Below are 27,224 nucleotides of genomic sequence, written 5' to 3'. Positions count from 1 at the left end.
CACCCACAGGCACCTTCTCAGAGCTGAGCCATGGGGAGTATTTCCCTTGTGTTGAATATGTGCTTGTTTTGGCTTTTTTTTTTTTCCTAATTTCTGTTGACTAATTCTTGTTGGCCTGTTGTAATTAGTAGTATTCAAGAAGACCTGGTGTGCCCCAAGCTTGTCTGCCTGCTCCAACTGTGTAGTAGTGGTTTATTGAAAGATAATTGCCTCTTCCTACAAACCTTGCTCTCTTTTTGCACTGGTACAAATGTTTCTCCTTGCTGAAGAGACCAGCTGGGCTCCAGTGAGATTTTGCTTGAGATGGGGCAGGTCTGTTTAACAAATCAAAATCTGGTTTATAGTGCCAGTGTCGTTTTTGAAGTTTATCATTCTTGTTTACCCTTCCACCTCATGGTATTTTAACATTATTTTCAGGTTTCTGGTGGTGGGTTTTATCCTTTTGCTACTACCAGGGAAAATGAGTGGTAACAGGAGGAGCCTGTTAGTCTGTGCTTGCTCCCTCCCTCTCCGTCCTACCCTTACCCACCTGCCTCTGCCCAAGCCTTCTGGGGGGGCTGCAGCCTTTAATGGTCTGTACAGTGTCCAAAGAGCATGACTCTCACTTTGGTTTGTTTTTAGCTGCTACCAAAGTAAATGTAGCAGGAATTTGCTTGTTTGCCAATGATATTTTTGTGTCATCAGCAGACACCATCGTACTTTGCCTCAGCATCTCCCCTTTTTACTCTAAATTGAACACTGTGATATTGCTACGCGTTTTGTCTTTGGATCTGTCTAATGACCTGTTTATTGTGTGATGCCAGAAACTGTAATCTTTGGGTAAAAGTGAATAAGCTTTATGTTACTTTTATGGAGGAAAAGGCATATACGTATATCACTTGTCCTGGAATGCCTATCTGTTTTGTAATAATTTAGTTTTCCCATGTTACTCTGAGGTCTTGCCCATCTGAGGTTGAGGGATTTTAGATAACAGTGTCCCAGCTGTCTGTTGGGTTCTTTGTCTATGTGTTGTGTCTTTTTTGCCTCCTGGTTGTGGGCAGAGATTTCCTGTACAGTGGTGGCGTCTGTAAACACAAGCGTCATGCCTGTCAGCTCAGGGAGTTCCTGTGGTGACAGGCTCCCTCTGTCACATCACTCAGCCTCCTCTGTGATGTTCTGTCTCATTTTTGCTTTATTTAAATTCACTGTTCCTTTATCCAGCCACTTACTGGAAGATAATAGCATCAGTCTATAGAATCACAGAATTATTCAGATTGGAAGAGATGTTTAAGATTGAGTCCAGCCAGGTGGAAGGACTGTCCTTCCTTCTGCAAGTTTCTAGCTGTGACAAGCGAAGCCACCCTGAAATCCCAAAACATGAAGCGTCCTACTGGTGTTGACGCTGAACAGGTTGAATATGGAGGGATAAGCATGGGAGTACAGAACCTTAAAATATAGATTTACCAAAAAGCTCTATTTTTTTGAAATGTTTAAGATGAACTCCATCATACTTAATGCTTCATGAAGAATAGGGCAGAAAAAAGTTGCATGAATGAAGAGTCCCAAAACAGCAATGACAAAAGAACAGTATGCTCATATACCTCTTACATATATTATCTGAAATTCTGTGTGGGGTAATACCTTGCTAATAGTAAAAGGATCCCTAGAAGACATCAAATCTACTTTGACTAAAAATCCAGTTTATTGAACACATCTTGCCTGGTATATTCTTGAATTTTAATTTCAAATATACCGAGGTTATTAGTACAATAATAGCCAATATTAATGCTGCATAATATTCTTGTACAACTTGTATTGATGAAGTTTAAATCCATTGAACACGAACACCACAGCTTTATAGGCACGTTAGATTAGAACAAACAGGTCTTCCCTAGAGACATCAGGTCAGGGTTAAGGGCTTCTAACAAGGATCTTGCATTGCTTTCTCCTGAAAACTGCTTATCCTGGAAGAAGGAAAATGTAGGAATTTGCCTGAGAAGGAGATTTCCCAAAGAGTGATGTGAGCATCTGCTGCAGAGCTGCTCACAGGCAGTTGGCACTGAACAACAGTAGTGACAAGAGGCCGGTGCTGGACCTGGGCTTTGTCAGGGACGTGTCTGAACGTTACTGTGCAGAACTGTGCTCTTGTGTATCGTTTGGGGGGCTGGTGCTATAAAACCCTAACTTGGTGACTGACACATGTGTCTTTGGGCCAGGTACTGTTCCAGGGCTGTCAGCTGGATGAGACGAAACGAGAGGCTTTTCTGGACCAAGTTTACTCACAGCTCTGTGCCTTTGAGAACAAAGTGGCAGAGATGCTCCAGCAACAGTATGAACCCAAACCGCAGGTGAGGAGGGCAGAGGTGGTTGGGGTCTCTTGGCTCCTGGGACATCTGGGGGGGTGGCAACAAGAGGAACAGCAGTGTGGGTCTGGAGAGGAACAGCTAAGGAGTTTGTAAGAGAACTTTGTGGGATCCAGTTATGAGATGTGAACACTGAGGAAAGCAGAACTGAACCAGTAATGGGAATGGTTACTTCCCCCAAGATTATTGCACCATAAAGCATCCTAACTTCTTGTACATCATGGGATAAAGTGTAGAATACGCTTTCTCTCTGAAGAAGATGGTGGGAGAGGCGATTATGCCAATATCCTCAGTCTGTAAATATCTGTGAATATGCCCTTGTTACAATCTTGAATGAAAATACTTCCTTGTTACCATGAAACTGACCATGAAACTGAATAAACAGGTGGTGCAGATTCTAATACTCCTTGTAATCTGTGGCAGATGCTGTTCAGTAGCCAGGATGTAGTTATCAGCCAGTTAATGATAGCACTCTAAAATACAGCTTAGGATGAAATTAGAAGTGAGACTCTGTAGAGATTCAGAATGTTTATGGGTTTCTTATCAAGATAATCTCTCCTGATACTGGAAATTAAGAGCGTGAAGGTTACACTGTGATACTGCCACTTTCATGTGGCAGTCACAGTTGTATCTGTGGGCACCTTTTTGCAGTCAAAGGCATTATCGGCCTGGCTGACGTTATTTAGTCCTTATTTAGCATTAGTTATTAGAGTTTGGGCAAAAAGAAAAAATAGCCTCAAAACCAGGTGAGCTGCTAGTGGCCTATTGCAGTTGTATATCTGAAGTGCTTCGGATCTCATATTCTAGTGGAAATGTATATCTTTGAATGCCAAGACTATCAGTCCTGGAACAGAAGAAGATTGCAGGAAGTAAATACCTTTACCAGTGTGTCCAGCTGGTGGTTTTGCAGTGCTTTGTATGCATTCCTGCTCGCTGTAGTATTTCTCTTGTGGTAAACTATCCTATAACTTTTTTCATGCAAATGGGGGAAAGAGACGCGCTTGCAGCCGAAGGGACTGGTGAGTCCTGCCACAGGCTGTGGGGTGGAGGTGGGAGGCCCCAGGGGAAGGGCAGGGACTGAAACTTTCTTTAACTTTTGAAGTTGCATTAGTTATATCATTGTCAACAAGTGTCTGAATTTCAGGCATCTCGCAAATTAAAATGATGGATTGTTATGGTTTTTGTTCATGAGCACAAACTGCTCCCATTTGTGCAGAACAAAAGTTCACTTAGTTCTAATGTGCTTTTCCCAGCTCCAGGCATCTGTAGTTTGGGAAGGGAGGGTCTTGCTCATTCTCTGTCATAGCAGTAAAAATGAAGCAATAGTTTATTACAGGGTTGAACTGCCAGAACCTTCTGGAGATGAGGGGACTATGAATGCAGTAGGTTCCTCATCAGTGTAATTATACAAATTTCTTGCTTTGCCTGAGGGATATTTTTCATAGAAGATCCACAAGAAGCCTACCTACATTTCCTTATATCAGCACTGCATAATGAGTGCTGTTTAAACAGGGTTAAATGTATAGGCACTAGACTTTGTCCTTAGGAGGCTCCTCAACCCCTCTGCTGCAGTGCTTGGTAAGTGAGATGTTGCTATCTCTGCCTCTCCAGTGTTCTTGAGCTTTACTTGAGTAGATACTGAATAGCTGCAGCTTCTGCTAGGCTACAAGGAAAGAAGAGGTATTAATCATCTCTTTAATTGGGAACTGCTCTGCTTTGCAGAGGGATTTTAGTGACCCCAAAGCACCTCATCTTTCCCCTAGTGTGAGAAATCAGCTTATAATAAAGCTCTGAGCATGTTGTCCACTTCCACCCCCAAGCAGCCTTGCCCAGCTATTCTAAGGGGCCTGGGAAATTAGGATTTTGAGAGCACCTGGAAATCTAGAAGTTGCGTTTGCTGAAGTGCTCCAGAACTGTGGTACTATGGGGTGCTAGGCTAAAGGCTGTGGGGAGAATGAAAACTAGAGTTAGTCTGAAGTCTGTCCCATGGGGCCTAGTGGTTGTTTTTTTCACTTTTCCAGGTGGATCTGTCTCCCCTGAGCCAAGAGAGCCCTGGTGATGTGCAGGAGCAGTCTGGGAGGAAGCCCAGCGTATCAGTTGTCACTGCAGATGTTGGCCTTGTCAGCATGGTCCGACAGGGCATCCTGGCGCTGCAGCTGCTGCCCTCCAACTCCAGCGCAGGTTGGCTTCCTCCTCTGGATGAAGGGTTGCCCAGTTGCCTATGAAGGGTTGTATTCCTCCTGCCATGGGCTGAGATTGATTTTTCTAAGGACTGGTGCATAGACCCTTTTGTTAGGGATGACATTTCAGCAGCAGCTATTGCTCTGCGCTCTGTGCGCAAATTGTGGTGGTGGGAACAGGGAGGAGAACAACTCTGTGCCATGTGCGGTGTGTCACTGTGAGGGGATTTGTGAGGAAGCACAGCCATGACTATTGCTCAGAACAGCCCGGGGTGTGCAGAGCTGTGCCCCATCTGAGGGCTTTGCTGTACCTAGTTGGGAAGTTTGCCAGCTCCACAACATCTTGGAAGCTGTAAACCAACCTCAGCATTTTCCTTTCTGCTTTTGCCCTGCCTAAATTTTATGCCTGGTGGATATGTCTGGAGAGTGGTATCTGGTTGAGATGGAGAATGCACTAAGATACTGCCCTCTTCACAGGTATCATAATAATTACGGATGGTGTAACGAGTGTCCCTGATGTGGCTGTGTGCGAGACTTTACTCAACCAGCTCCGCAGTGGCACTGTGGCCTGCTCCTTTGTACAGGTAGGTCTGCTGTTGTCTGTGAGCGTGCGGGCAGCTGCTGGCAAGAGGGGAGGAGATGAGTCACTGCCAATAGTGTTCACCTTCAGAGGGGACTCTTCTGCCTCTCCAAGGCCTTGGCTGGTTCTATCGCTTGTCCTCAGCAGTGCCGTACTCTCTGAGGTATTGTCTTTATCCATCCCGTAGGTGGGCGGTGTCTACTCCTACGATTGCAGCTTTGGCCATGTTCCCAATGTGGAACTGATGAAATTCATCGCCATGGCCACTTTTGGTGCTTACCTCTCCACGTGCCCTGAGCTGGATCCCCTGAGCCTGGATCTGAATGTGTATCACAAGGCATTCCTGCTGTACTCCTTTCTGCGTACTGGCGAGTCCCTGAATCCAGAATACTACTGCGGTGAGGAGTGTGCATGTCTTCCTTCCTGCAGACAGATGTTAACAGCACCTCTCTTTGGGGTGACATACCCAGGCTTGGTTCTGCTGATGCCCTCCCTTGTCCCCTCCAGGTCATTCTGAGTATTATGAAGGCGAGGAAAAGGCAGCAGTGTGTGTGCTTTGGCAAGAATGCTGCCCTCTCTGACAGGCAGCAAGGCATGCTTGTGCCTGGGCGAGAAGGAGGGCCCTGGAGGTGCACAGTATCTTGAACCCCCCAGAGCTCTGTCTCCTGTAGGCTCTGGGCAATGTTGGGCCATGCAGCCTCTTCTGTAACTTCCCTCCTGGTTCCAGGAATTGAGTGAATTGGGGAAAACTGATGTCGCATTTTGCACTGTTTCCCTTTTGGTGGATTTCACTCAGCAAACTGCAGTTAGGCTTGCTGTGTTGGAACTTGGAAGGGGCAAGAAGCTCTTGTTTGACCTTTCCTGCACGCTGGCTAGCTTGCAGATACAGACATTCTGGAGAGCTTGTCCTAACTGGGTGGTTTGCAGATGGCAGTTTGGGTTGAACAACTAGGCCCCTGAGAACTGTCCTAAATACCTCTCTTGGTTGTTCTTATTTTGTGAGTGTTAGTGACCAAGAGTATGCCAGGGGAGGTTAGTTACCACCCTTTCATGCCCTGGCGATGTGCTGGTGCCATCTGTGCTTTCTGTAACTCGGTAGCAGAAGATCTATCCAGTCACAAGTTTGAAGAGAGTTGGCCTGGGACTTGAAAATGTTGAATGTTAAAAGGTTCAGGAGTTAGTAGTTTAAACGCAACACTTCTGCATCCTGATACCTTTTAGAAAGCACCTGGAAATTCAGGGTTTTCCAGGGAAAGGGGTAAAGCCCAAAAGCTTGCTGTGCAACTCTTGCAACAGCTGTGCAGTTTCTGCCTGTCTAGGCTAAACACGTAACACCAGTGTGTGCCTTGTCACAGAAACTGTCCCAGGGGAACCCGGGCCTGGCTTCCCACCCTGCCCCTCACCCAGGCCTCTTGGCGACACAAGTGGACCTGTTTGCTGTGTTGCAGAATCAGGATTGGGTGTAACTGGTGCCTGAAGGATGTGCTGTTCTTCAGGCCAGCGAGTGTTGCCGGCGGTGTTTGTAGAGCACTTTGGGAGGGCTGTTACTGTAGGGCGAGTGGCAGCAGAGCTGCTCCCTCACAACCCCCATCTGTGCCGTTTGCAGTGTCCCAGCATAGACTGTTCAATGAGCACCTGGTGTCTGCAAGCAGCAACCCTGCTCTGGCGATGAGGAGGAAGAAGCACACAGAGAAGGAGGTGCATGCTGACCTCGTGAGCATTGTCTCTGTCCGGCTGCGCGAGGGCTACAGCATCCGTGAGGTCAACATCACGAAAGGTGACTGTGCTGCATTGGGGGCTGGAAGCTCGGATAGGACTGTTCTCAACTGTTTAGAGGAAAGTGCAGGGTCTGTCATCTCAGCAGAGTTACTGGTATTGTGGAGGAAGGAGCCATTTTCTGCAAATTCTAAGTTTGTTTTCTTGAACAATTGCCCAATGCAGAACTGTCTGGTATTGGTTGTGCGGTTGTGCACTTGCCATGCTCATCCTCTGTGGCTCTAAGTGCCTGGGAAGGGACAGACAGACTGTGACCCTCTGTATCCTGGAAATGAGTCCCCATAACTGCACGGAAACTACTGGCAAAACTCGGGGTTTTGCAAAGTTTTCTGGGATTTCCTTTATATTTCTCCTTTTTTCATCCCTTTCTAGTCCTTTGCTAGATGCACTCCAAAATACTAACGCAAAGTTGAGCCCTTTGGTATAACAGATTTAATGCTTCCAAACTACAGTCTTCCAAAGGAAGAAACTGGGGGAAACAAGGACATTGTTAGGTGAAAATGCCAAGCAGTCAGGACCGTGACCAATACTAGAAGAACACTGAACCAGCCAGTGGTCCTGTTCTCTCATCTGACTCACTAGAGATTATTGCACCTGGAGTGTGAGAACAAACCACTGACTGAGGACCTTGAGGGATATGAATAGCCCAAGGAGTACCAGTAAGCCCTGCCTGACTTTCCCTCTCCAGCTGTGTGCTTTAACTGAAGGGGAGATGAGGAAATCCAAATAGAAGTAATGAATTGCACGCAAGAGAAGAAATTATTGTTGCCTTTCACAATGACCAGCAAAAAGCCAGGAGGATGGGATTCTTAAAACACAGCGTAAACATGTACAACACATGGTGACCCAGTACCTTCAACTGTTCTGTTTGGGATATTAGTACACACAATATGTTTTTTATCAGAAAAATCAGAGTCCGTGGTACAACTTCAAAATCATTCCAAACTTGCCATGTGATGTTTTCTGTGAATTTACTGTGGTCTGCCTGAAAACCATGTAAATACATTACGCAACTGCTCTGCTTGGAAGATTGTCCCAGAGCTTCTTTGCTCTTTCTCTACCTTCCTTTCTAAACTCACTCAGACTCAATTAGACCTGTTATTTTTATTATCCTTAATTAAGTTTATCCTTCTTCTCTGGTATTGCACAAACGTGTTTAAGAACAATGCCTCTCTCCCTGTAACCTTTCTTGTGGCAGGTTAAGCAAACCAATGTTTCAACCTCCTTTTGTAAGAGCAGGTTTTCTGTTTTGTTTATTTATCTTAGCAGCACACTTTTTTTCTCCTCAGTTGTTCACATTTTGCAGTTTGATGTCCTGTTTCTTGAAACAGTTGGTAAGACTGTTGTAAATGTGCTTTTATCAGTGCCTTGTTCAGTAATGATAATACTTCCCTGCTTCTGAAGTAAAATACCGTATCTGATAGACCAGAAATCACATGAGCTTCTCTGTGATTGCATTGCATTGTTAGTGCAGAAATCTCTGCATCTTTCACACACTTTTGCTTCCAGCTCGTGAGTCCATAAGGGCGTTTTATTGTTTGTTTTTGTTTGTTTGTTTCGTAGTCCCTAAATGTGGTATTCATCACATAATAGTGCTCTTTAAATTCATCTCACTGGGTTCAGCTCACTGTTCCTGTGCGATGGCTGGGAATGAATTGCAGTTCTTTTGGCCTGATGCTTCTTACAGACTGAACAGATCTAAACCGGCTCTTTTGGGAAGGTTGCTAACAATCATATTAGGTGGGATAATTTCTAAAGTTGGTCTTCCAGGAATATCCCCGATTTCTTGTTTTGGGAATTTTCTATTAACGGTAATAAACTGTTAAGATTTCCCATTGACGCAGGTGTTCTAGTGACATCTGCAGATTGCTTTTGCCAATCTCCTGTAGGTGTGGCATGGGGTGCTTCCCTTAAATCCAGGCAGATTAGGTCCATTGCACTTTCCTTGTCTAACAATGTCTATGAAACAGCCCAACAAGTCTGTTCCTGTTTAGGCTGTGCTCAGTATTGTGTCTTTTGTCCTTCTGTGCACCACTTCACTTACTGCTCGGACAACGCTGGAAAAAGAGCCTTTCTTTTATCTGGCAGCAATGGTGAAGTGCTGTTGTGACTGTGAAGTCCTACAGAGAAATGCTGGGAGAGGTAGCAAGTGTGAACCATTCAAAAAACAATCAGGCAAATTCACATTGTACCTTTTTACACAAAGGTGTAGCTATAGCCTCTGGCTCAGGGTGCCATTAGGCAGCAAATTCAGGACTCTGGAAGACTGTATCAGAAATACCACGATGTGTTCACCACACTCCCTGTTCTCTCCTCTAGGTATTTTCCTGCCACGTTTTAGCCCTTGAAATGCTAAACAGGTTGATCTTCCATTTTTACAAGAGAAGACAGCAGAAGAGCAGCTGCCCTGGGTCTGAGTTCCCTTCTGTGGTGAATAGCTATGGGCAGGTGCAGAGGGAGGAGTAAGAATAGGATAAATGTACGTGGTATCTCCCTTCTCATTATTTCTTAACTTTGAGCGCTCTCTATCTCTTTGTAGCTCAGCGGCTCCCTGAGCCAGAAATACTTCCTGTGTATTTTGATAAAGTTTTTTTTAAGAAAGAGTTTAAAAATGAAATGTCTGAGCTATCAAAAACACAGTCTATGTTTCTATGCCAACCTTCAGAATAGTAGCAGATAATGTTACTTATACTTTGGAAAGGTTAAATGCTCTGGGGAGTTTCTGGCTGTGATCAGAAAACTTTTAAACTAACAAAGTAGAATTTATAAAAGATGAAGACACTGAAGCATTCAGCACCGCCTCTGCTAAGGAAAAGCATGTTTGGCTAATTGAACTTCTCTGTGCTATTCTGTAGAGAAGTGTATGACAAAGAACAGTTAATTAACCCGGATTGCCAAAAGCTTTTGGCAAAACTTGCAAAACTAAAGGGTGTTAAGGAACCAGCTGGCTGTGAAGCGAGAGGAAACAGTGCACTAGTGGACTTTGACACTGCCGCTTTTCTGCTTCACTTTGCCAAAGGCAAAATAGAATAAATAGCTAGATTTGTGCTCAGAGTTGCCTGGAGAGGTTATTTGTGATATTTGTAAGTGCTCTGGTTACCCGCACTACTTGATTTCAGATATTTAGGCATTTAGAAGGCTACTGTGGTTAGTTAGGTATGCAGAAGTGCTCGAGAAAGGGGGAGGACCATTTTGTGTTAGTGTGTGTTGAGGAGAGCCTGGAGGACGTTTTTCAGAACCTCATTTTCCTCCGTGAATTGGTTCAGCACCAAAAATGGCCGGGCACAAGCTGACCAGTGAGAAGGGCTGTTCTCAGTCTCAGGGACTGACAGACAAAGTGAGTTTTCTAAAAATGAGAGCTGGACTTTATGAAAGAAATCAAAGCAGCAGAAACTTGTATTAGCTATTAAGTCAAGGACCAGAAATAGATTGATTTGCAGTAAGAACAAGCTAAAGATTCATCTAGGTATGACTTCAAACTAAGCAAATATTTTGCCCGTGTTTTAGTTTTGCTTGTGTTGGATCGTAGGAGTGAAACCAGGATGACTAATGGAAACACAGGTGGAAGTAGGAAATATTTTCATTAATGATCTAGGCGAAAATGTAGGAATTTACTTATCATGTTTACTGTTGATGAAATGGAAATACTTTGTTATGAGAACCAAAATATTGTGCAAAGAGCAGTGGATGAGCATTAAAGCAATAAGAGTGAAGTGACAGTATGATATAGAAAGAGACAAATTTATAAATTGTTATTTAGCCTTTCTGATAAACTGGACAATCTTCATATGGAAACAACAGATGGCAGAACCCTGGCAGCTGTATGTGTAGTAACACAGAGCACCCATTGTTAAAAATATTAGGGACCTTAAATAAAATCCTAGTAATCCCTCAGATGAAATACAGGTGGAATATAATGTATATACCTTTGATCATCTTTCTTTCAGGGAAGATGAATTCTTGAGGTGCAGGAAGGTCTGGGGTGGTTAAGGGGAAGGATATTCTGCTGGTGACTGTGGCTTGGTTTAACCTGCACAATAACACCTGAAACTGGGTAGAATTTCTCCCCCTAGTGCATGATCCTTGTCAATGTTATGGAAATGAAGCTTCTCAGAAGAAAAACAATTTAATCAAAAGAATAACAGAGCATGAATTTGGCATGTGCTCTGGAAGGTTTCTTCTAAACACTGATGGGGGAAGAAAACTCTGAGGGAGCCTCCCCACAGAGACCACGGGAGCAAAAGGCAAGGTGGCTTTTAAATGGAGTGTAATTGGCCTGTGAAGGGGCTGGCATGATGTCCCTATGGCAGCAGCAAATGCAGCTCTGCAGGAAACGTGGAATCCAGGCTGATGACCTGTTCGGATGATTTCCAGCACATACAATCACTTATCTCACAAATGTTGCAAGTCCAGCAAACTGCAGAGCAGGCTGGACATGAGAATCGATGACTGAGCAGTTGAAACAGCAGTGTGGCACTGTTATAGAAAGTCATTTGTTTCCCTGGCTTGTTTTAGTACAAATACATATGCACAGTCAGCAGGACTGTGACAGTTTTCTGCTCTTCTGGCTCAGTGCGGCTTGCTGGCAGGTGCTTGTGTTAATCTTGCTAGAGGTGCAATGGCCCGCTTAAAGAAAAAGGTAAAAAAAATGTACAGTTTGAAGAAGGGGTGAATGTTTATTCTTAACTTTGTAACTTTGGGAGGAGAAGAGGGTAAACATGGTGAGAAGCTTTTGATGTTTGAAGTTCTGGATTGCATGAAATACTGTCTGTGCAGGAAGAACGTGGAGTTTGATTCAAGAAGTGGACCTCACCTTCCAGGTTGTTTATGATCTAGGCCCACTGTGTCTCAATGTCCGTGTTTCTGCAGTGGGATAGATTAATTTTGCAGAGTGCAGATGAGAAAACTTTACAGCTTAAAGGCCCTGCTTATCTGTGCTAAGCAACAGTTTTATTGGAAATGAACTTGAAGCTGTGAAGAAGAGAGCCTGTTGTGAATGTCAGCACCTCCTTCAGTTGCCTTCTCTAGTGTGGATGCTATGTGTGCATTTAAATAACTGTTCACCAAATGCTTACTGCGTAAGGAAAGCCTCGCTCTGTTGGAAAGGAGAGAGAATGACTTCAGCTAGAGCAAACAGCTGTTAGATTACCTTGTCTTCCTCATAGAAATCAAACAGTTTCACAGTACTGGGAGTCCCTGGTCAGAGATAAAGCTCAGATGTGTACCAAACAAGCACTTGAACTTATTCCTCTGCTCCCATGCAGGTGGGTCTCAGCTGGAGGTGAAACTAGTGCTGCTGTGGAAGCATAACATGAGGATAGAGTACTTAGCTGTGACGCCCTGGCCCCTGGACCCATCAAAGCGCAGCACATGGGTAGAGGTGACGATGGAGGGAAGCTATGACATCTTGCACGACATCAGTTGCACCATGCGGAAGCCTATCACCAGCCTGTACCGCACTACAGTCATCCGGCGGTTCTGGAACACCTTGCAGAGGTGAGCCAGACCATCCCCAGCAGTTCCCTATGTCCGATGTGACCAAGAAATTCCTTCCTGTGCATGCTGGGGTATGGGTTTTGCAGGTGGCCATCCCAACCCAGGGTCCCAGAGGAATGTGCTCTGAGGAAGAGGTATGACTGGTGTCTAGGCAAGGAAAATCTCAAACTGGCCTGTGACCTAGTCTGTAAGATTGATTCATGGTGAAGATATTGCTGCCCCTGAGTCCTGATTGTGCAATGCAAACCTTAACTGTGACTGCCAATCCATGGAGGTGGGCTGTTCTTACGGTGCAGCCTTGCAGCTGTGCTGCGTGGTCACTCTAGGAGCAATACCTAATGTCTCTGGGCATGAACGGCCTGTGGGTTATAACCATTTCCTGACCAGGGTGACTGTTACTCCCTGCTGTTTGGCAGATTGCTTTTCTAGCACTTCATTCCCAACTTATATCATCTGCCTTGTATATTAGGCTGTTACACTTGAACTTCCTTAACATGGTCTTTGCAAATCAGGTGTTGAATCCCAGCATTCCTCTAGAAAGCAATGTTGGTGTAGATGGGCTCCTAATACCTCAGGAATGCTGTGTATGCAGGCACTGGGCTGACTGGGGCAGGACCAGGGAGAGCATGGGCTTTTGTGGCTAACTGCCTTTTCTCTTTCAGCATCAACCAGACAGATCAGATGTTGGTTCATCTGCAGTCTTTTGACACAGTCCCAGAACACTTCACCATTCCTGAGAGCACCAAGAACGGGGTGCCCCTCTTCTACATCCCCCCAGGCTCTACCACTCCGGTATGTTTGCACTCTCTCCCATTTAATGTGGGATAGCTTGTCCATCCTGCCTATTCTGTCTCTTGCCAGGGAATGCTGAGTTCCAACAGGCAGTCAAAATCTTCTGTAACTCTCAGGCTTTGTCTCTTCCTCTTTGTCCTGCTCAATATCCCATCACATACTTTTCCCGCTCTGAGACATTACTCTCTGTCTTTATTGCTGTAGCTACACTTCTAATTCCCACAAAATGTCTCCTAAGTGTGCTGTGAAGCCTTGTCCTGTAGTGATGGAGACCAGAGGGGATGCTGACTTGCTTATTTTTGCCATGCTTTTTCAGTGGATACCTGATAGGTGTGGAGTTCCCGCTGGCAGTCTTGTGCCCTGGTGATGTAGCTCAGCACTGTCAAGTGAAGACATAGGCCGTACTGAATAGTTGTTTTTAATAGTCTCATTGCTCTGAGCACTCGTGTGGAAGAGAGATACATGTCATCCGCACAGTAGAAACTAAAAGAAATATGAGCTAATAGTTTCCACTGCAAAATCTGAACTCATTGAAGCTCACTGAGCAGAAGTGCTAGCATATTATCTGTGCCCTGCTAGCAGTGTCCTTGACACTGGTAGAAGATGACTAGCAGATCAAAGTTAGACACACTTTAAATTAAGAGAACTATGCTTTTAATTTTATTGCTTAAGTCCTTCCTAGGTTTGCCCAATAAACTTTCACTGTGTTTGTAACCCATAGTATATCATAAGCATCCCATCTTATAGCTAACCACCACTTTGTGTGTCAGCAGAGTTGCTATAGTTGGTGGAATCACGGTTTTATCATACAAGCATGTTAGAGTTGCCCAGTGCCACCCATTGCTGGTACCCTATTTGCATGAGCACTCTCAGATGAGTTGTCTCAGTGTTTAATTACTCTGCTGACACAAGCCATCTATCCCCCTCAATCAGAAAGCACACCATTACATATGCTGTCTTTTCCACGGTTATTTAATTGATGCTAAGTAGCTAAATTCCTAATTAACTTGACATTTCAGGAACCTAATTTACTTTTGCTTACATTGTACTGCCTGTTTCAGCGTGAACACAGTTATTCTGCTGAGAGGCAGTTACCAAAAGCCAGGGATGTTCCTTCTCTTCTAGGCCTCCACAGCTCAGCGACCAGAGACATTCCTGATCTTTCTGGGATGGAACCAGAGAGTTTCTTGCTGAATATTGCCCTGTCCTTTTCTCAGGTGCTATCCCTGCAGCACAGTGGGTCTGACTCGAGCCATTCCCAGTTTGCCTCCTACTGGAAGCCTATTCTTTCCATGGATGCCAACTTCTGGCAGAGGTGGCTACACATGCACCGTATAGTCCTCCTCCTGGAGCATGACACGTATGTAACCAGCAGGGCTGAGCTCACGGGCACACTGTGGGCCAGCCTGGGAGAACAGGGTGTCCAGTTCAGCCCAGCAGGGTTGCAGCTGTCTTGGCAGTGCCTGTGGCCAAGGGAAGGGTCTTGCTGGTGGCACCTGGTGGATGGTGAAGGCTCATTTATCTGAGAGCGACTGTGGGTTGGGGAGTCATCTTTGTCTAGGGGGGGCTGTTCTCAGAAGCATATGTAGTTTCTCAAGTCACTCTTGGGTTTGGATTTCCTGACTGCAGGGGGTTTGGGCCATTCAGTTGGTACTATCCCACATGTTTTCATTTGCTGCTGGAAAACGTCTTCCCCAAAAGCATTGCTTTGCTGGGGCTGGTCCTATTTGCAGAGTGATGTGAATATTAGCCATATATTGAATGGAGGGAGGTAGAAACAATACAAGGGTGTGTTCTCTGCAAGGTGAAGAGCAGAATCCCTGTGCTTTCAGGGAGTGTAACTCTTGCCTTCAGGCACAGGCGGTGGAGGTGCTTGGGAATGGGCTGCTTTGGAGGAATAAAGCTGATGTACCAGTCAGAGGATGGGTTGGAATGGATGTAGCAAAGTCTCTTTGGGGAAAGAAGAGAAACCGTGGTTCTAAAATTACTTTCTGCCACACCCTGCAGGCCTGTGCCCAAACACCTGCACACGCCGGGCAACAACGGCCGCTACAGCACCATCCAGTGCCGCATCTCTCACTCGGCGCTCACCTCCTTGCTGCGGGACTGGAGCAGCTTTGTGCTGGTGGAGGGCTACTCTTACGTCAAACTGATACATGGGTGAGTGGCTCTGAAGCAGTCCCATGTGGGCAATCGGGCATATGGCCAGACCAGAGATCCAGTTAGACCAGTACGCCGCGATGGGCTAGAAGCAGATGTCTAGAGGAGGGGATAAGAGCACAACAAGCACATATGAAACTCTGCGTATTCTGAACTGCTGCCACTGGGTTCCAGGTGCAGCCAAGAGGGACAGGGAAGCCAGCTGCGGGGTTTGTGCGTGCTAGAACTGATGCGTGGTGCTGCCAAGTTGTGTGGGCTGTTGAGCTCTCTGGAGAGCAGGCCTCTGCTTGGTCTGACATGACAGAGCAGCAAGATCATGCTATTTCAGCCCTGTCTTAATCCCTCCTCCCTTAGCTCTGAAGATCCCACACCTACCTCGTTTTATGTGGTGCGGATCATCTCCAAAGCTCCCTGCATGGTTCTCCGGCTGGGGTTCCCCATTGGCACACCTGCCCAGGCCAGGAACAAGGTGAGAGCTGCCTGGCTGCTTCCTGGGGTAGGAGCAGAGCAAGAAGTTCTGGATGTAGAAGTGGTGGGTAGATTGCAGGCAACACTGTGGGCAGATATCTTCTAACAACTAACTACTATGTTAAGGTTTAGGTGGGTGTGAAGTTATTGTAACAAAAACGGACAGTTGGGACAAAGCTTTCAGTGTTAAGTCTATGAAAGATCTAAACCCAAACACTTGATGATCAATAGAATAGCTGATCACCTGCATGTTTTTCCCACTGCTTCATTCAAGTGTGGGACTTTAAATGACTCAAAGGTTTAGCTAGTCTATCCTCGAGACCAAACCACAGCTGATACCATGTGTCAGGAGCAGTAGATACTTGTCTGACTCATCTGTAAGAACCTCTGTGATGGATGTGCTACACATTTCTTAGGCTGTCTGCTTCAGTAGGTGATGAATTGTATATGTATATCATATCATTTGGGCAAGGAGGAGTTAGAGTTAAAATGTGAACAATGCCCCATATGAGCAATACAGGGAGAGAAAATATTTAATACCCAAACAATGTTCTAAAGAGATGCAATTCTGCTGGATAGACTTTTAATAACCTCTTTGTATCACAAGAAGCGGGCTACCCTAGTCAGATGTGGAAGGTGAGGTTCCTGCCTGGGCTGTTTCTCCAGCTCTAATGGCTGAGACAAGTTTAAGTGTTCCTGGGTAAAACAGTAAGCATGAGACAGTTGTCCTGCTATTAAGCTGTATGAACCTTTTGTTGTAAACATGAGGTTTATCATTAAGCCTTGATGTTTTGTCTTCATGAAAGAATTGTCTCATTTGCCTCACTTAGTTTTAGTGTTAGATTAGTCTGAGGAGCAGGTGACAAACATGGGAAGGACCATCTCCTTCTGAGATAATGAACCTGGATTATACTAAATGCTTTGGCACTCTGAAGGATCTACCTGTTCATGTCTTCAGGGGATCTAGGCCTTGGGTACTGGTTGCTGGGCCAACACATGGGCCGGTAATGCCAAATGAGGGCTTTTATGAAGGAGTTTCCTCTAACAGGTGTAAGTTAATACCTGTCTCATGAAGAAGAGGTGAGACGGGCAGCATACCCTGCAGCTCTGGGCAAGCTTCAGATCGTTGCACCAGAAACTGTATTTAGTCATGCACAATGTTTTGGTTTGGTTTCTTTTTGCCTGCCATAGGGCTGATTAGCTACCCAGTGTGGAGGATGGCAGTAGAACTCAGCCTGCCTTGTTTAAGGTTTTTTGTGTTGACCTATTCAAATTCCCAGTGTTTAAGGGAAGCAAAACAGTTGATACAGCCTGACTTTCAGAAGGCTCTTGGTGAGACTCCCGTATAGGGTCCTGCTATAGAACTGGAGCAGAAATGGGGTGTTAGAAACTGTCTTGGGAAACAAGGCAAGGAAACTCAAATCAAAGCAGAAGCTGTTTGTGGTTTTCTCAATCTTTTCACTAGTCAAAGGGTAGAGAACTCATCTGCAGGGAGGTGGCGAGGTAGTGAGGGAAAATCTGCAGGTGGCACAAGGCTGTTTGGTTTTTTCTGCCCTTTCAACCTGTGTGCTTAGTGGGCACCTAAGCAGCACAATGGTGGCTGAAAGCCAGTATTGATCACTGCCAAATAATGCACCTTGGATTTAGGTGCTCAAACAACATCAGCTATTCTGTATTATCAGTATGAAACCACAAAGGGGACCCCAGTGGCATCACAGTGCAGAAAAGAGCTCTGCTTCACGTTTGGGTTTGGGGGCACTTCTTTCCTTGAAAAGAGCATAGTAATGATGGGGAAAGTTGCTGAAATAATTAGTGTTGAGGGAGATGGAGAGCTGCCGTTCTCTTGTTTACCTACAATGGTGATGGAAATGAAAACGAGTTGAACAAAGATCATGAAAAGAAACCTAACTATGGAATTTCAAAGAAAACACTGAGGCATTGTGAGGATCAGATGCTGGTGTGGGTAGAACTATATTCAGGACGGCTAAAAGCTACAAAGAGTAATTGGGAAATTGGTTTAAAAGTATCTGGGTAAAGATTAACCTAAAAAATAACCTAAGCTCTTAAAAGCTTTTACCATAAAAATTTGACACATGAATGTGATAGTGGGGAAACACATCAGCTGTGGGAACAGTCTGTCTTATATTTACTAGTTTACACTAACTGTAGGCTGTTGAAGAGGGGAGGAATGAGGGTGGGTACTCAGACTGCTTCTGTGGAGGAGGTGGCATGCAATTAATTTGAAAGTTATGGAAGGCGATTTCTTCATCCTTGAAATCATCTTTGTTTGTTTTTTGGACCTTTCCATTGCTTTTAAAAATATTAATAGCTGTTAAAGTGTGGATGTAAGAGTCTTGTGTCATCTTGGTCTTGGTCTTACTAGTGCCTCAGAAGTAAAATAGCCTTTAACTCCTGCTCATCTGTATGTTTAAGGAGTGTTCTACTCCTTTTAGTCAAGGTCTTGTTCTGGAAGCTTATTTTGAGTACCTTATGTCTCCAGACAAAGGTGGTCACGTTTACCTTTTGCTTTTGCCATGACAGATAGTGGAGGAGTTACGGGACCGAATCTTGCAGCTGCGCTTTCCCCACAGGGTCCAGAGCAAGGAGGCAACTCCAAAAGCAAAGAGGAAAATGTTTGGCAGTAGTTCTCCCTCCAAGTCTCCACCTGTGGCTGGGGCCCCATCAGCCCTCTCAGACAGACCTTGCCTTGTTGTGCTGCACAAACCCTTGGAGAAGCTACTCATCAGGTAGTGATGGAGATCTGGGCCACCAGAACAGCCTCCTGCCCTGGGAAGTGGGAGAGAGAAGGCTTTGTGGGTGGTGCTGCCACTTGCAGGATGTGAGTGCCGTGAAGCTGGTGCTTGTTGGGGTGGGTTTGGGTTGCGTGGCTGGGAATGGCAGCTGTCATCTGGGAGGGCTGTGACTTTCAGCAGGGAGTCTTGTTGGACAGGCAGATTTGTTACTCTTAAATGTTATGATGCAGAAGTAAATTAAGTTAGCACTGTCTGAGCAGGATCCTGTGCTGGGCTTGCCATGTTCTGCTACTGGAGGGCTCTATCCTGGGTCCAGCAAGCAGGCTGTGAATCCAGACAGCTCTGGCCCTGAGCACAGCTTGCTTTCCCCCTCAGTGAGCCGCACTTCTGCCTTCTAGGTATGAGAAGCTGCCTTCTGACTATCGAGCCCCCTTCATTCTCAACCTGGAACACCCCCCAGTGTCTGGCCCGCTCACTATGGTGGCCAACCGTACTGCCTCTTCCACCCTGGCCTCGCTGTCCCGCTACTTCTATCACCAGCGTTGGATCTGGAGTGTCCAATCGGGGCTGGCACCGGCCGTGCCCATCACTGCTGTAGCTCAGCTTCTGTCCATACTCACAGAGTAAGTCACACACCTGAACAGGGTGGCACCTCCAGCTGGTCCTGGGGATGCAGGGAAAGCAGGGTAAGCAGGGTGGATCTGAGGCCTTGTTATGGGTAACAGTTGAAGCTGCTGTGCAGAGGGTTTTGATCCTGCACACAGCTTCTACAGGTGCTTGGGCCAGTGCTTTACCAAGTTCTGCAGCTGCAGTTGAGAGGAAGGAGAGTCCTGGAAAACATACAAAAGCGCAAAAGGCGTTACTGTGCCTGGAGTTTGCTGATCTTCAGACAGGCTGTCCTATGCAAAGTGTTACATCTACCTGTTGTCTTTGGATATCTCCTTGTCTTGGGAAGGAAGGTGTTATGGGGTGAAGGGTACAGTCATTATTGTATGTAAGGCTTGCAGTATGGGTAGAAAAGCCTTCCATGTCCGACTGACTCTCTGTTGCCAGGGTTCGTCTGTCAGAGGGTTTCCACTTTGCCTCCAGTGGGGATGGAATTATCAATATGGTGCTGGAGCTGCCCATACAGGTGAGCATGGATGCTGCAGTGTAGACACAATCCTTCGTTGCTTCTTCTGAGGTGGATTCACCTTCCTGTGATGGGATTTCCCATCCACTTCTAGCACACAACCTTGTCATGTAGTGGGAGACCTGCCTTCTCCCCTGAAGTACAGGAGCTTGTGGATTGGGCATTTTCCTGTCTTCGTCTGCAGTTACAGAGCTGCTTTGCTGGCAGGGACATGCTGTGCTGGAGGAGTTGTTTGGGCTGGGGTGGGCTCCCTCTCACCACCACTTCTAGTGGAGCTGGGCAATGGGACTGTGTTTGGGGGGGGCACTGTGTAAGCGTGGGCTGTTGCTGCTGGCCAGGCTCATGCAGTGTCTCCCCTCCAGATTGACAGCTCAAGTGAGAGCAGCAGCGGCAGGGAGAAGCACACCTGTGTTGTCCAGTACATCCTCTTCCCGCCACACTCCACCTCCACCAAGGACAGGTGAGGCTGTTTCTCCCAGGGAGGGCTGTCAGCAGAGTTGTGGGCAGTGTGGAAATGAAGGAGTCCCGTGTCGCCTAGTACAAACAACTGGCTGTCGTGGATTGATCACCAGTTAGCTGAGGCTTTGCCTTGGTTTGTGTGGCTGCTCTCATGGCTCTGCAAGGAGCTACTGGCTCTGGGCCATCTTGCAGGACTTGCCTTATGTCTTTCCTCCAGCTTTTCCACAGATGATGACAATGATACAGAGGTAGAGGCCATTGAAGTGGACACAGAACTGAACCTGGTCACAGAGTGCTGGGTAGAGCCACAGAGCGGCCTTGTCCACAGTACTGCTGAGAACTGGAAGCACCTCCATGGCTTGCCCTACCAGAAAATACCTAAAGCGGTGAGTTCCTGAAGGGGTAGGGACATGGGCTCTTTCGCGGAAGGAGAAGGGGTTATTTTGCATGTGCACCACAACAAGCAATGCAGGTGAATTATTGAGGGCCAGAAGAGAAGGGAATGCTGTTAACTAAAGAGTCTGAGATTTCTAAAAGAAGAACTGGGCTTCTGGACAGAAATGTTTTCTGGATTGCAAGACGGTGGATGCAATGCTGCTCTGGGATAGGTGGGAAAATACAAATTACTTGTCAAGAGCTTTTTCCATTGGAGGGGGAGAGAGCTGGACCAGAGCAGTGATTGCAGGCAGTGCTGCCCATGCACCTCCTGAACAAGGCAAAAAGAGGCTGAAGGGCTAGTGGAGAAGGAGGGAACAATGACAGAGTAGGGCAAGTCAGGGGATGGGATTATGGGTGTTTCCTCCCCTTGCTTTTAGACTGTTTTCTCTTGCATTTGGGGGTAATAATTCTGCTGCACGCAGCTGAGCCTTGACTGCTTATTGCAGCTCTATCCCCGGGACCTTGCATGCATTGCCACTGTGCTGACCTTCGAGTACATCAGCCAGTTGTGCCAGAACAAGGACTGGGTCTGCCCTCCTTCAGACACCAAAGCTTCTGAAGGTGAGTCCAGCATATACATCTGAGCACATTTGATGGAGCAAGAGACAGCAAGACCCTGAATGTCTCGGGGCCCATTAGAAGTTTCTGGATGGTGAAACAGGTATTTTGACAATGACTTTCTTGACTTTGATGGCTGTGGGTCACTTTATTGTGCTCGTGCCAGAGACATGGCTTCATTCTGGGAAGGTCAAAAAAGCATTGAGGCTTTCTGCCCAGGCTGGAAGGGTGATTAGGTGACCTTACTTGAGCAGAGGGGTGGACCAGGTGACCTGCAGAGGTACTTCCCCAACCTCAACCATTCTGTAATTCTATGAGAGGGCCTCCTTATGTGAACACGGCGATAAGCCCCGAGGACTCTTCCAGTACAGTGCCTCTCTGTAGGCAGCTTACCACCTGCTGCAGCCTCCGGTGGGCTTTGCACTCTCCCCGCGTTCATTCTTTTGTATTGCTCTGTCCTCCTGAGCACGGGGACTTGGGCAGTGTTGCTGTGTTACCTTCAGTTGTGCTGCCCTCACTATGTTCAGGGCTGGCACTGTGCACACGGAGGTGACCTGGCAAGCAGGGCCATGTGGTGCCCACAGATGTGTTACATTCCCAGTTCTTATTGCAGATCCAGACATGGGGGCTGGTTTTCGAGTACATGAGGTCCCATTCCAGTTCAACCTCATGAAGCTGTTGCCCAGATGCCAGCAGGTTGAAATGTTCTTCCTAATGCTGACAAAAGGTAGGTGCCACTTCACCGTCTGCCTCCTCTTCTCCTAATTCCATGGATGTGGGCACCTTGCTCTGTGTGCTTGTCTCCCTGGGCAGCAGGCTTCTGAGAGCTGCCATGCCTCTTTCAGTAGCTCAATGCTGTTCTTCCCATCTCTGCAGCCCCAAAGCTGTGCAGGAATATTGCTGTCTTTCATGGAATTATAGTTCTGGAAGAGTTGCTTTCAAAAACATTAAACCTAGACTGTCACTCTGTGCTGGTGGCTTTTTGTCTTTAGCCCCAAACATCTCCAGAACAGTTACAGTAGCAGAGTGAGTCATTGTAGGGTACCTAATGATGCTGGAAGACCAGAGGTTCCTCAGCACTCTCCAAGTCAGCCTTACAGAGGTGCTGTGGGAAATGCCTGGCTGTGTGAAAGTGCCACTTAGTAAAGGGCTGTCTTTTGGGGAACTGTGCAGGTGGTAGCTGTGGATATTCTGTCTCTGAAGCTGCCATGGTTCTGTTTTGGAGCAGACAATGAGGAGGTGACCAAGGACTCTGCGTTTGTGCCCAATGAAATGCTACTAAACCTCTTCCATGGCTGCCTGCAGCATGATCTCAGTGACCGGGAGATACCCATGGCTGATGCTGATCATGTGGCTTTCATGGAGCAAGTTCTGCAACGGGATCGTGATGGCCATCAACCTCCCTTCACACTCCCTGTGATCAAAGGTAGTGGCCAGGAGCGTAGCAGCAGTGACATTGGGAGGTGGGGGGTTTTGGAAGTCTTGCTTTCAAGTCTCTTCCTTGGTTGGTGTTTCTCAGGTTGGTTTCTCTGTGCTCTGTTTCAGAAGAAACCCTGAAAGCTGCTGGCACCCTGGAGCAGCAGGATGCTTCTGCATCCTATCATCTTGTTGGCAGCAATGGCACCAGGGATATGACTGGCTCCACAAGTACTCTGCAGGTACTGGTCCTCCTCCCGAGCCCTCTCTGAAGGCAAGGTGGCAGCTGTTGAAGGGCAGGAAAGTTAGCAGGAGGGTTGAGAACAGATTGAAAGGCTGGTGTTTTCCCCATGCTTGGCAACAGCTTAAGCTGTAGCCTGTGGCTGAAGTCAAGGAATCTTGTTGGTGTGTGGATAGTTGCACTTGCTGTGGGTCTAGCCTTCTACAGCAGCTGCTCTTAGAATGGTGCAGGGGGTGGTCAGGGTGATTTCAGCATGGTTGCTACCTGCCTCAGGGTAGGCCTGTGCGATGTGCTCTGAGCTTATCCAGCCTCTGCTCTTCCATCAGAGCCTCGGCAACACAGAGCTGCCTGAGGATGATATGACCCTGAGTGACACGATGGGGCCCTTTCCCCCGCAATGGCGATGTTATGCCAAGCTGGTCAACCCGCAGCATGTGTTCCTGACCTTCCTGCCAGCCACCTTCTCAGGTGAGGCCGCCTGTTGTGGGGAGCAAGATGAGGTAGCACCTCCTCAGGAAAACAGCAAAAGCAGATTCAGCTCTGGTAGGATGGAGGGAAAATTGAACAATGGAGTCTAGACCCAGTCTTTTTGCACCGTACGGCCAGGAACAGAGTAGTGTGAAGTGCTGAATGTCTTTCTCTTCTCTTCTTGGACGTGTGCTGCCCACATAGTGTTTTCAGGCAGGGGATGTGGCTGGCTGCAACCATTGGACTGTTTTCCCAATAGGGTTGTTAATTAATTAAGGAGAATGGTAATGGGATAGTCTGTGGGAGAGTCCCTGTTTCTGGGCATTGGCACTGATCTGTCTTCTACTGAGCTTCTGGTGAAGGCTGCTAGGCCCAGCTGGAAGCACTCTGTGGAGCTACTCCCACACACAAAGAGGTTCCAGGGACATCTGCCCTCTTGGGAATGTAGATGGAGGAGTTAAACTGTGCTCATTGGACAGAGGGTGATTTTAGTTTTTCTTCCAGATGTACAGAAGCTGATGGCTTGTGGGTTGGACAAACCTCCAAAAGATGAGAGTCGATCTGGAGAGGACCCTCTGGGACCTGTCAGTGCGGAACGAGTCAGAGCTGAGGCTGAAGAAGGGGATGCTGCAGTGCCATTACCTACCCTCAGCATAACACCAGCCCACGGTACTGCCCTCAGGACAGCACCTTGCTGAAGTATTAGTATCCTTGCTATACCTGAGCACACTGCTGGACAGATTGAGACAGAAGGAATAACAGGCTGCTAGAGCCTGTCAGCTCCTGCCTGGCAGTCAGCAGAGCCAGAGTGAGGACAAAGGGCATAGCGAAGCCTCAACCAGCTTTCACATTTTTCATGGTGGGCGAGGGAATGTAATGGGAGCTGAGTGCCCACAGCCTAAGGCTGCCTCCCTGTGGCCAAGAAGGCTGCAGGTACATAGAAGCTGCTAGGAATGACTGTACTGGGCTGCACTGGTAAGTTGCTGACTCTTGTGTCATGATCCAGCCTGGCACTACCAGCAGGACATTGTCTTAGGGAGAAGGCCACAGGTCCTGCAGTATAGAGCATTTAATTGCACAGCCCCTGATGCAGTCAGCCAGGCCTGCAATGAGGGTGGAGGGTTGTGCTGCTGCAGAAGGTGGTAGTGAACCATCATAGCTGCCCAAGGAGGAGATCTGAGTGGCCAAAGCACTGGGTCAAGTGGTTGGGTTCTGAATGAGGAGAATGGCCCCTGAGGTTTGAGGGGAGAGAAGCTTGTAAAACTGATAAGTACTCGTGGGTGCTGCTGTGAGGGCTATGAGCTTGCAGACGAGGAACAAGGAGCCCGCTGAAGGCCCTTGTCTCAGGTTTGTTTCTTTTGCAGAAGTGAGCCGTGACCCTGGAGAACAGGGTGGCCCCTCACGGAGAGATGTACATATCTCCTTCTGTCACCAGAACTCGCAGTCTGAGCTAGGCGAGTGCCGCCGATTTCGCTGCCCCATTTACATCTACAGCTGCTCTTTGGAGCTGTTACGAGAGCAGCTTGTCAGCCCACGGGCACACCGTCCTCCCCGGGACATCTTTTTCAGGTAATAACAACCGTACTTGATTCCTGGAGAGGAAACTGAGGAGTTATCTTGACAAGAGGCTGGCTTCAGCCCTGCCTTATTCTCTTGGCTTGGTCCTCTGCCTTACAGCAGCCAGAGCCTGTGTGTGCCCTAGGGCCTTGCTTTACTGGTGCCAGAGATGTTTATGGTCTAAAACATGCTTCAATGGTGCTGAAGGCTGCTTTTCCTCTTTTCCAGGTCCCAGTCTCTGGAACGTCCTCCCACTGCTGCTTGGCTGGACCACAAGCATAAGGAGCTGGTGGGTTACTGCACGCTGCTGCAGGAGCATTCCCACCAGTGCTATGTGAAAGGTGAGGAGTGATGTGATGGGAGCTGGGACAGGGTTGTGGTTGGGGCTGGACCCTGGATCTTCTTTTAAGAATGCAATGTCACATTTTACATGTAATCTTGCACTGAGCAAAGGGAGGAGCTGTGGGACAGATCTCCCACCAGGAGAGATTTAAAGATGTCTCTGCACTTTCCCTCTGGGCCTTGCATAGCCTGTTCCTGGACCTATGCAGTGCTGTGGAGCGGGCGTCCCTTCTTTGACTTTTTCCTCCCGCTTTCAGGGTGGCAGATCCCTAGGCCACTCTGGCGTGACTCAAGCCCAGGCTAACCTGTAGCATGAGGCGTCTTGGTGGTTGAGTCTTTTTTCCCAGCACCTGTGCTGACTGCAGCCGCTGTGTTGGGACATGCTGAAAAGCTGTATGTGGCTACTGGCTGACTCCCATGGCCTCGCATCTTTGTGGTCGGGTTCTCAAGCACTGTGTTTGATCTGTAGGGCTGTTCAAGAGCCTTCAGCAGTCACACAGCATCAGCTCCCAGGATCTACTTACAGCCATGGACTACTGTGAGGAGCTACTCCAAGAGATCGATATCACCAACTTCCTGCTGACGGTGTGCAGCCATGTCCGCTCGTTCCGAGAGAACCACCAACATTTCCATACACACTCCAAGACAGCCAGCTTCCAAGTGGGCAGCATAGAGCAAGAAGAGGAGCAGAACTCTAGGGAATGTGGTGTCTTGGTCTCTGAATCAAGGTAGGGGTCCACCTCGATCTTGCTTCTGTTCTTAGCATTGGGCCAGGACAGATCTTTATTCAAGCATCTTCTACCTGCTAGAAGGAATGTTGTAGGACAGGGTCTAACAGAATCAGAGATATTTCCAGTGGGATACCCACCTGGTATGGTGCCCACCAGGACCTTCTCTGTTTTTATAATCTCTGGTGACATCCATCCTTTCACTTTCTTTTGTAGTCTTAGCTTATTGCTGTCCCATCTGGCCTTAGCTGGAGGGCAGTTTGTCTGCAGCTCTGAGACTTGCTTCTGGAGAAATTATGCATCTCCTTCTGCCTGACTCATTTGAATTTGATGTTAACTCTGGTGAAAATGACAGGTTTATTATTTTTTTCTAATGAATAAATTGACATTTTTAAAAACTAAATCTCTGGAAAAAATTCACAATTCATCAAGACAGAATTGGAATGGGCTTAGTGCAAAACTTCTGTTCTTTCTTAGAGTATTTCTGAGGTTTGTATTGCCTCTGGAAACTTAAGGAGGGGAAAAGGTGTTGTGCTGTGAAGGTGTTAGTGTCTGTAGAAGAAGCACCCTTTTTAGGTCCTCCGTCGTCTGTTTGCACTTGGCTGTTCTCACTTTCTTTATGTGATTTCAGTAGCATTTGTTGGGGATCCCAAATCCTAGTTCTTATACTGTAAGTCATTGAGATGAGGCTGTGGTTTTGAACAACACTCAGTGTTTGGACTTCAAGTTCTGTTTTCCCAGAGAAAAACTGTGAGAAATTTTTTGTTTATAAGATATTATGAATCACCTATCTCAATGCACATTGTGTAAACATTACTGAAGGACATACAGCTTGTGACACATTGCATCCAGATCTGCCATCTGTATTGCTAATTCAATTACCTGGGGAGTACTTTTGATCGACTAACATCCTGCTCCCCAGATTGCTTTTTCTGAGCTTTAGGAACTGATTCTGTCATGGAGCTGAGTGAGCACAGGCCTGAGCTTCATGCTCTGGTCTGTGCTGCCAAGACACGGGGTGTGCTGGGATGGTTGTGCTTGCTGGGAGGTGCCCTGGACTGGGTGCTCAGATTGTGCCAGGTCTGTCCCTGTACTCAGCCACGTGTTTCTCTTTCCCAGGGAGGGTGTGTAATGTGGTGTAAAGTACATGGCCACAGGATCAGCGTGGTTAAACTGCCTCTGGCCTGGCTTCAGACAGCCAGAGTGTTTATCAGGGTTAGTGGGTGGCAGGAGGGTTTCTGGGGCTGTGGGGGTGGGAGCTGTGTAAGTCACGTTGTGTTTACACAGATGAGGTTTGGGGAGCTGTGAGGTGGCGTGCTTGCAGAGTAGATAATACAT

The 27,224-nt window shown here is 47.1% G+C and overlaps 1 protein-coding gene across 7 annotated transcripts in view; it reads left to right on the top strand.

The window, feature by feature from the left end:
• Positions 1-27,224, top strand: part of SZT2 (SZT2 subunit of KICSTOR complex) — a 56,483-nt gene that overhangs the window by 1,489 nt on the left and 27,770 nt on the right. For all 7 annotated transcript variants that reach the window (XR_011739664.1, XM_071809943.1, XM_065842032.2 and 4 more), the window contains exons 5-28: positions 2,196-2,327; positions 4,364-4,523; positions 5,000-5,106; positions 5,290-5,500; positions 6,709-6,879; positions 12,143-12,374; positions 13,037-13,166; positions 14,384-14,526; positions 15,174-15,326; positions 15,681-15,795; positions 18,336-18,541; positions 18,946-19,170; positions 19,601-19,679; positions 20,042-20,139; positions 20,356-20,524; positions 21,023-21,137; positions 21,748-21,861; positions 22,363-22,560; positions 22,680-22,792; positions 23,118-23,259; positions 23,764-23,928; positions 24,624-24,828; positions 25,045-25,157; positions 25,628-25,886. Coding sequence is in view for 6 of the 7 variants with exons in the window: in XM_071809943.1 (XP_071666044.1) it covers positions 2,196-2,327; positions 4,364-4,523; positions 5,000-5,106; positions 5,290-5,500; positions 6,709-6,879; positions 12,143-12,374; positions 13,037-13,166; positions 14,384-14,526; positions 15,174-15,326; positions 15,681-15,795; positions 18,336-18,541; positions 18,946-19,170; positions 19,601-19,679; positions 20,042-20,139; positions 20,356-20,524; positions 21,023-21,137; positions 21,748-21,861; positions 22,363-22,560; positions 22,680-22,792; positions 23,118-23,259; positions 23,764-23,928; positions 24,624-24,828; positions 25,045-25,157; positions 25,628-25,886 (3,755 nt within the window). In the remaining variant the exon portion in view is untranslated. The remainder of the gene's footprint in view (positions 1-2,195; positions 2,328-4,363; positions 4,524-4,999; positions 5,107-5,289; positions 5,501-6,708; positions 6,880-12,142; positions 12,375-13,036; positions 13,167-14,383; positions 14,527-15,173; positions 15,327-15,680; positions 15,796-18,335; positions 18,542-18,945; positions 19,171-19,600; positions 19,680-20,041; positions 20,140-20,355; positions 20,525-21,022; positions 21,138-21,747; positions 21,862-22,362; positions 22,561-22,679; positions 22,793-23,117; positions 23,260-23,763; positions 23,929-24,623; positions 24,829-25,044; positions 25,158-25,627; positions 25,887-27,224) is intronic.

Source organism: Patagioenas fasciata, chromosome 6 (assembly GCF_037038585.1).
Source record: "Patagioenas fasciata isolate bPatFas1 chromosome 6, bPatFas1.hap1, whole genome shotgun sequence".
Lineage (NCBI taxonomy): Eukaryota > Metazoa > Chordata > Aves > Columbiformes > Columbidae > Patagioenas > Patagioenas fasciata.
This window is presented reverse-complemented; position numbering and strand designations above follow the sequence as displayed.